Raw genomic sequence first — 9,745 nt, 5'->3', positions numbered from 1 at the left:
GAACTTGTCTGACTTTGACGCCGACCCCCTGGGAGGGTGTCCCAGGTCTTAGTAAGACCGTCGGCTGGATAAGTTTCTGGCGAAAATGCGTTTCGCCGGGATTTTGCCGGACACTAGCGCCGACCCCCTGCTCCTCTGGTCCTGGCGAGTCCGTCGGACCTCTCTTTCCCTGGAGAAATTACGTTTCACGGGGATTTTCACCGGATCATGGCGCGCACCCCCTGGAGCTGTGTCCCAGGTCCTCGGATGACGTTTCAGCCTGGTTGTTCCTGGAGAAGATGGTTTTTTCCAAGAACTTGGTGTTTCCTTGGCGTCCACCTTATGGACGCGTGTACCGGGTCCGAGGGATGATCCTCCATGCCCCCGATACGGGTTATCGCCGTAACTCTATATCGGCGTTCCGCTTAAACGCGCTTATCATCGTACGCTCATTGTCGCTTAATCTGTATCGACAACCGCTAAATTATATAAGACCTTTTTGATCGGCGGTAAGTCAAAATATCAACTAAACGTGGTTGTGTACCGGTCGGCCGGATATGATTCTAAATTAAAATTACGCGCGGTCTTTACCGTCTTGCCGAGCCTATATTTTGATGATACGCAAAATCTAAATGTAATTGGCCGTACGGGCTGTCAACGCAACTTAATTCTCAATCTCTTACGAGTCGTAAAGCTATACCGTTAATATGATCTCAAGGAAACTAAATAACCGTGAATGTTTTTATCGATAAATGAGAAAACCAAAAATAAAATAAATTTGTATATATTTGTCTCCGAGTGCCTTCTTCGACATCGGATTCTTATATCTAGATAAAGAAATAGCCATATGGGCTTAACGCCATTTTGTGTTCAAAGCAAGAAATCACCATATGGGCCTGATGCGGTCTTATTAAATAGAAAATGGAAAACCCGAATGGTCGCCTGGATTTCGCGCCTATTCCTCACGACGAGTCTCTCCTTGGTACTCGCCGGGAGATTTGTTCTCATCTTACATCGTATGCGTTCGCCATCGCGCAGGCGCCGTTTATTCTTAGCTCGAACATCAATGAACTCGCGAGTATTTTCGCTCCGTCCGCTGTCCGGGAGTGCGGTCGTCATCTCCGCTCGCTCCTCCGGTTGCTGCGTCCGCTGACTCGTTTCTTGCGGGCTTTTACCCGCTCTCGCCTGCCTACCCGAAGTGTACGGTTGCACAGTCACCAAGATACCTCCCAGAGATAAAATATTTTAAAATTAAATATAAACGTGCAAGAGTACATGAAATACTTATTACCTAAACAAATTAAAATACCAAATCAAACTAAATGTCATTAACCTTTTCCTTTCTCACAGTTACGTGACCAATACAAGTATAATAAGTGAAGGCCTGTGATGTAACTAAATCCAATCCGTATCCGTACAATGCAAATGTCTGTCTAGAAAAGTAAATGAGATTGAGCGGATACGAACAAGCGTAAATATTCTCATTTAAAAATCCTATAAAATATATTTTATTATAATATTAATACGGAGCGGATAAGTATAAATTAATCTTTACAATTATCGTAAAAGTATTAAATAACCAACGTAAAACTTCCAACTTACCACGTTCAGCTTTGATGGCATCACTTCTACTAACTGTTACCGAATATGTCATTTGAGACAGAGGATCATGCAAATTGATTTGTGTATAATCCATTTTTCCAATTATGTGTATATCAGTGCATATATAGTTTTCCAAACGCTAACGTTTCAAACTCCAAAATCTGAAACAAACGCTTATATTAATGCATATTGAATAATACCACTATCAAAAGAAAAACAGCTTCTATAGAAAACTTTTATGGCCGTTTCTACCAATGTAGATTAACTTTAAAGAAGAACAGAATGATTTACAATTACACGTAGAAAACACATCCTTGTAATTCGCAATAGTGCAATATTCGTTTACTTACGATAAACGATAAACATCCAAGCATTGCACCAAGTATTGCTGTTAGGATTTAACTGTGTAAAACCTAAAAAGGAATAGAACGATTTACAATGATCATGTAGAAAACACATTCTTATAATTCACAACAGTGCAATAATATTCATTTTACTTACCTATCACTAGGATGAACAATAAGCCTCAGGTATAATAAAGCAACAGGCTCGTGAAGATGTTATGCCGTTTCAACGTGGATCTTATATTTTCTAATTCGAATTACAAAAAGATAAGAAGTTGAACTGAGGGATCACTAGGGATTAACAATAAGCATCTTTATTACAAGTAATAAAAGGTGATTTTTGGCGTGACTCTGGTATAAGCAACCAAAGGATACCAAACTGCACCAGAACCAATAGCAACCACGGATAGCAACTTTGGTATATGTGTTACAGTCGAAGCCCGAAACGCAGGCATTCCTAGGATTGACTAGTCAATCCTGGGGAACGACCAAGCGTCTTAGTCGAAGCCCGAAATAAGTTTTGCGTTTCGGCTTTTGATTAGTCAATCCTAGGAATAACTAATACGGCTAGTCAAAGTTAGAAGCTAAAGAAAAATTACTTCGGACTTTGACTAGTCAATCCTAGATGTGACTTAATTCGGACTGTGTGACTGTTAACAAATAAAATCAAGATTTTTTTTACTAAATTGAGTTCTTATTGTTATTAATGCCCCGCGACGCGAGATATTAAACGTTAAAGTTGACAGGTATCAGGTTATAAAGAAGCTAAAGAAATATTACTTCGGACTTTGACTAGTCAATCCTAGGTGTGGCTTAATTCGGACTGTGTGACTGTTAACAAATAAAATCAAGATTTTTTTACTAAATTAAGTTCTTATTGTTATTAATGCCCCGCGACGCGAGATATTAAACGTTAAAGTTGACAGGTATCAGGTTATGATTCCTGTTATACCGACGAGCTGTAGCGACTACGGCGACTACTGGCGACTACAAACATGTCCTGTGGCCACATGCGCATGCTCAGTGGCCGCACGCGCATGCAAAACTGCGCCAATTTTAAATGAATCAATCGTGCAGAATAACCAAGCATCTCGATTCAAGCAGTTAGGTCTCACGCTGGGAGTTTCATTAGTTTAATTATGCGTGGGAAGCACACACACACACACATACACGGGGGTGTTGCGAGTGGGGGGCCTTCGGCTCCCCCCTCCCCCGCACCAACCCCGTCGGTAGGCAGCGTGGACCTCGCTTTACAACATAAAGTACATGCTAAGTTGTAAAGCGAAATTATAAAGCACATGCATGGAGGGAAGCAAGGGGGCTTACATGCGTGAGCGCACGTGAACAGAAAGGCTTTTCTCCCCTGCACCTTTCCCCATGCATGTACTTTATAATTTCGTTTTACAACTTAGCATGTACTTTATGTTGTAAAGCGAGGTCCACGCTGCCTACCGACGGGGTAGGTGCGGGGGAGGGGAGGCCGAAGGCCCCCCTTTTGCACCCCCCCGTGTGTGTGTGTGTGTGTGTGTGTGCTTCCCACGCATAATTAAACTAATGAAACTCCCAGCGTGGGACCTAACTGCTTGAATCGAGATGCTTGGGTTATTCTGCACGATTGATTTATTTAAAATTTGCGCAGTTTTGCATGCGCGTGCGGCCACTGAACATGCGTATGTGGCCACAGGGCATGTTCGTAGTCGCCAGTAGTCGCTACAGCTCGTCGGTATGACAGGAATCATAACCTGATTCCTGTCAACTTTAACGTTTAATATCTCGCGTCGCGGGGCATTAATAACAATAAGAACTTAATTTAGTAAAAAAAAAACGTGATTTTATTTGTTAACAGTCACACAGTCCAAATTAAGCCACACCTAGGATTGACTGGTCAAAGTCCGAAGTGATTTTTCTTTAGTTTCTAACTTTGACCAGCCGTATTAGGTATTTCTAGGATTGACTAGTCAAATGCCGAAGTGATTTTTCTTTAGTTTCTAACTTTAACTAGCCGTATTAGTTATTCCTAGAATTGACTAGTCAATCCTAGGAATGCCTGCGTTTCGGGCTTTGACTATAACATATGTACCAAACCATACCTAACGATCGCCAAAAATCGTCTAAAGCAACAGGCTCGTGAAACTCGTGGATTAAATCTTAGTTCAACTTACATTTTATCTTTTTCCTATTCGAACTAGAAAAAGATAAAAAGTAAATTAAACGGACGTTATTAAAGTTAACCTACGTTGGGGAAAATTGATATTAGATTTAACTGTGAAATAAGAATTAATTAAATAAAATATTCGTACGAGATACGGCTACTGTTATCCAATTAACCTTTTTAACGCAATAATACAAATGTCGAACGCTACCGTTGCTGTTCGCGAAGTTCGCAAACGCTTCCAAACGCTAACGCTACCGGTGCACTACCTCGGAAGGAAGAGCGTCGGTAGCGAGAAGTTATGACGTATAACGCTACTGGCAGCTACCAGTAATGACGTCACGACAGCGTTTGGTAGCGCTACCATAGAGCTCCGCGAACAGCCAGTAGCGCTAGATAGCGCTAATAGCGTCTCCCCGAACGCACTCTTGGTATCCATATGATGCGCCCATATGCCAGATCTTACAGAACTTTCGGCGATGAAGAAAGGATAATCAATTACAGGCTTAGTCGTGCTAGACGCGTCATTGAAAATGCGTTTGGGATCATGTGTTCAAGGTGGCGTATCCTGAGAAAGGATCTGTGCAACTCAGTAGAAACAACGGAAGACATTGTAAAAGCAGTTGTGTGCCTTTATAATTTTCTCATGATATCTGAAGACGACTTAGCACCATCAGAAAGAACTTACTGTCCTGCATCTATGGTAGATAGGGAAGGAGTATATGGAGATGTTATTGAAGGTGAGTGGAGGAGAGATATATACAGAGGACCGATCACTGATGTTGGACGACTTGGGTCCAACAATCCTACAGTGAGAGCTGACGCTCAACGAAACATTCTGAAAGATTACTTTTGCTCAGACATTGGCCAAGTAAATTGGCAGTGGGAACAAGCACTTCACCGAGTTTAGAATGTAGGAACACACATAATACACGATAATATAATATGTACATGTACTAGTCTAAGTTTGCGTATAATATTCAACGTATAATTACGTATAATATTCATGATTTAATCCACGTTCTGTTGTCTATTGTAATAATTTCCATTTTTCAATATTCGATTAAAGATAATATAGAGGGTTGCGCGATCACAATCGTCTTCAGGCTATGGTGCCTACGATTTGTCCACGAGATCCTTGGGCAATATCGGAATCATAAATATATCATACATTTTATATCCAACGAGAAATATCGTTCCCGAATAAGCGATCCTAACGAGCTTAATAAGATATTTCTTCCATTTTAGATGACTTGCGGAGTTAAGCAATTCTAACAAAATTGCTAATAGATAATAATTTACAGTTGCCGCTGTGTCCGCTCGTTGCGACGATTAACGTGCGCTCAATCGCATTTCGACTTGAAATATATCTCGCAAAACAATATCTCATTTTCCTGTTATTGTTGTTGGCAAAGTACCTCGGGGGAGGGTCTCACTTTATTTGATAATTTTTGTCATCAGCGCAAATGGAAATTCTAGCAGTTGTAACAGGGGCTCTCCGGAGCATTGGCGAAGTTTCTTCGCGTCTACGTCCGCGTTCAGTCCAAGCGAGATGCATTTCGAATAGCTCTCGGCATCTTGAAACCGCTAAGTCACATCGCGCCTACATATAGCCGTGTAATTAACAATAAGTGAATACTGTGTGATACAATAGCAATATAACGATCAATTAAATTCGAATAGGTAAAAAAAAGGAAGACAACGGCCGGCGACTATCACTTGCGTTGCGCGAATCATCGTTACGATCTTATTACGTACATACAATAAATATAAAGACGAAAGGAAAAGAGAAAAAAAGAAAACACGAACAAAGATTTGATATAACGTTATGCGTCTGTTAGTTTTGATTTCGCGTGCGATATTATCTGTCGGTTTCATCTTCGTCTGGGACGACCTCGCGATTAATCACTGCAAATACTACATAGCTCACCCGACGAGTGTTCGTCAAAAACTGCCAGCGTTATCGAGTTCTCGTCTCTCGTTGAACGGCGATCTCTTATTATGGACTCGCTTTTTGTACGTTTGTTCAATCTCTAATGTGATATATATACATGTACTACTTAAAGTTTGCGTATAACATTCAATTTTGCATAATATTCATGAATTTATCCACGTTCTATTGTCTTGTCATAATTTAGATTTTTGCATTATAATATTTTGCCGCTTAACTGAAGGTAATGAACACTAGTGTTTTGTCGGGGGGTGTAAGTTCCCCGATGGAACAATGGTCGAAAGCTTTGATGACCGAAGGACCAGAGGGGCGGTAGATCCCCTCACGATTAATGTACGGCGAAGGCGCGCTGGGCGCATGCAACGCGTGCATGAGATTGAGCGAGAGTGTAAGCGAAATCATAAGCAACTCACCGTGGATGGCCGGCTCCGGTTCCTCGCCGTTGTCCGTTGCGTTGTGCCCCGTCTCGGTGCAAGATCCTTGCAAAGGCAATAGCAAGCAAGCAAGCAGGCAATCAGGCAAGCAAGGCAGGCAAGCGAAACCACGTGCGGCTCCACGTTATTGAGAGCGTCTCTTGAGACGACTTGGCGAATAACTGTGTGTGTGTGTAGCCGTAAGCGGCCGTCGACGAGGCAAGTGATCCGTGCCATGCGACGTCTGGACGACAATTGTCTACCGGCTCGCGCTCCTGGAAGGTGTCGCGAGCGAGTAGTATGTCTGACTTGCATTGCGGTCGTCGGCGGATGGCGATGGCAGCACCGACTGGTGAGTCGCTTGTACTTGCCGATTGCGATCCACCGACGTCTCGCTAAAATAATGGGCCATGATACGGCCGAATACAGTAATGAGACGGTTCTATAATCCATTGATGAAAATTAAAGGAAAATCTAAGTAATGAGAACAACATAAGGTATCACGCGAATATTTACAACGATATGTACAAGGGGATAGGCGATGCTCCAAACACACCGCCCACCAAAATACGACGTATTTTCCCTACGCCTCGATGCATCCCTCCGGTGAATCGCCCAACGGGAAGGGGCACAGCTTCACCAGAGGGCGAGTGAGGACGCCGTCCGCCGTCTTCACCGTGGCGACCCGGGGAACCCCGTCACGGCCCGGGCACAACTCCACGATTCGTCCCCGCTTCCATTGCAATGGAGGGGTATTCTCGCTCTTCAAGAGGACCAACGTGTCCTTCGGTATCGCGGGTGCTGACTTTAGCCACCTCGATCGCTGCTGGAGGTTGTGCAAATACTCTTCATGCCACCGTCTCCAAAAATGTTGGTGCATATGTTGCACCAATTGCCATCGATTGAGCCTGCCCATCGGCACTGGCTCCAGGTCCGGACACGGAACCGCGACGAGCGGTTCCAGGGTGAGAAAGTGCCCTGGCGAGAGCACCTCGAGGTCGTTGGGATCGGAGCTCGTAGGACACAAGGGCCTGGAGTTTAGGATAGCCTCGATTTGCGCGATAAGGGTGCCGAATTCCTCCACGGTGAGGATCTGCGATCCTATTGCGCGTTTGAAATGGGTCTTCATCGCCTTGACCCCCGCTTCCCAAAAACCCCCGAAATGGGGCGCGGAGGGAGGATTGAACGTCCACCGGATTTTCTCTCTCTCCGAGGCGGCCTGCAAGCAGTTGGCGAGCTCTCGTTGAGCCCCAACAAAGTTGGTCCCGCAGTCGCTATAGAGTTGCGAGCAGCGGCCGCGCCTAGCCATGAAACGCCTCAGAGCCGACAGAAACGATTCGGTGGTCAACGAGAAGGCAAGCTCCAGGTGGACCGCCTTTGTGGTGAAACAAACAAACAGGCACACGTAGGCCTTGAAGGGGGTCGCCCCGCGCGAACGACGATTGTAGACCGAGAACGGCCCGGCATAGTCAACTCCGGTGATCGAGAACTGTTTTGCCTGACGCACTCGGTCCGCTGGCAGATCCGCCATGTACGGCTGTGCGGTGCGTGGATTCGCTCTGAAACACCGGTAGCAGCGCGAGAGACAGCGTCTGATGGCCTGATGGGCTCCCAGAATCCAGAATTCCTGCGACAAGAGGTAGTGTAGCGCTCGGCGACCCGGATGTAAGTGCAAACGGTGGGTGCGCTCTATCACGAGTTCGGTGAGCCGATGTTTTCCGGGCAGCAACGCCGGGTGCTTGACCCCATAAGATACTGCAAAGTGTGTTAGCCGACCGCCCACCCTGAGTCCGCGTTCATCCAGAAAGGAGGCGAGTTGACGGATAGGCTTAGAGCAAAACTGGTGGCGTCTTAAGCGAGCGATGTCCTCCGCGAAACACTGCGATTGAACGAGCCTGACCAGATGCAGCAAGGTCAAATGGAATTCGACTTGATCCACGAGGGGCGTCTTATTAAGCGAGTTTGATCTGGGTTTGCCAAACCGGAAGCAATAGGCGAGTATCCTTACGATCGTATCCAATAAAGAGAAGCGATCGAGGAGCGAGTCAACGACTGTCGGGGTGTCCGCGACGTCAGCGTTCACGGAGACAAAGCGCGAGATTTTTCTTCCTCTTCCGGGAGGTCATCGACCTCCGGAATCGTTTCCGGAGTAGGCTCAAAGTCGACGAGCCACGCGGGACCCGTCTACCAAATTGGGTGGTCGACTAGCTCGCGAGGAAACAACCCCCTTGAACAGCAGTCAGCCGGGTTGCATTTCGTATCGGGTGTCATTTAAATGCTCAGTTAAACTTATTTTAGCTCAGTAAATGTTTTTTTTGCTCAAGTTATATTTTCTATAGTGCTCAGTTAAATCGAATTATTTATCAGTAGAATAATTAAATTTCATAGCAATTATATGTATCCGCAAGGCCAATTGTTATTTTGATAGGTTAAACATTTAATATTTCTCGATAAAAAATCATATTTTGCTCAGATTTTATTTAAAAAAGTAACAAATTACAATAAATAGGTTGATGTGTTGAAATAGGGATAATATAAAATGCTCAGTTATTTTTTATTGTGCTCAGTTAATTAAAAAAATATTAAGTAAAAATAAAATCAAATATCTACATAAACAAAGTCTACATAAACTGTTTCGAAATATAATCAAATAGTCAACATCGTGTCATATTATTGAATAACCAACGCCGCTTTTGCTCGAGCAGGACGACCACGTTTTCGCTTTTGACCCAATGGTATAGTCTTTGCTTCGTCCGGTGCGATCACGAACCTCATACGAAGTGAAATACCAAGGATGTGTTGACACATATAAAGTTTGAAAAAATCGCTTCAATCACATTTTTCTTGGAACCAATTGTGTTTCGTGAAAGGAGTCGGAAAAGTCACATTGTAGTACTTGAAGTTCTTTGACATAAATTTGTCAAAGGTGTTCCATTCCTCATCTGGTCCAATTATATTAACTTTTGGGTCTGCTGGAATTGTATACAATGTGCGTCCTCCATTTTCGCTGACTGCCATATGAAAATCCGTCTTCGCCCAAGCATAAGCCGTAGTCCATTGTTCCAATGTAATTGCGGGACTATTATGAACTTCCACTTTACCATTAAAATACGCTAAAGACCATGTTTGCAATATATCAAACATAACAGTACGGAACCGGCTCAATTCATAACGTTCTCTAAACGTGTGTTCATCTTTAATCCTTTTGTTTGCCGATTCAAGCGCATTATTCGTCGATGGCGTAAGTTGTCGCACACCTTCATACCAATATCGATGGCTATGCAACCATTCGGATTCAAAATAG

At 44.0% G+C, this 9,745-nt stretch overlaps 1 protein-coding gene across 1 annotated transcript; it reads right to left on the bottom strand.

Annotated features, from left to right (window-relative positions):
• Positions 1–7,024: 7,024 nt before the first annotated feature.
• LOC112451741 lies at positions 7,025–7,972 on the bottom strand. Its single transcript, XM_025011567.1, has one exon. The coding sequence runs from the start codon at positions 7,970–7,972 to the stop codon at positions 7,025–7,027; it is 948 nt and encodes a 315-aa protein (XP_024867335.1).
• Between the last annotated feature and the right edge of the window lie 1,773 nt (positions 7,973–9,745).

The sequence above is a fragment of the Temnothorax curvispinosus genome, unplaced genomic scaffold (assembly GCF_003070985.1).
Source record: "Temnothorax curvispinosus isolate PA1 unplaced genomic scaffold, ASM307098v1 QBEX01002518.1, whole genome shotgun sequence".
In the NCBI taxonomy this organism is placed as follows: domain Eukaryota; kingdom Metazoa; phylum Arthropoda; class Insecta; order Hymenoptera; family Formicidae; genus Temnothorax; species Temnothorax curvispinosus.
Note: the sequence above shows the minus strand (reverse complement) of the source record. Positions and strands in the feature narration are given on the sequence as shown.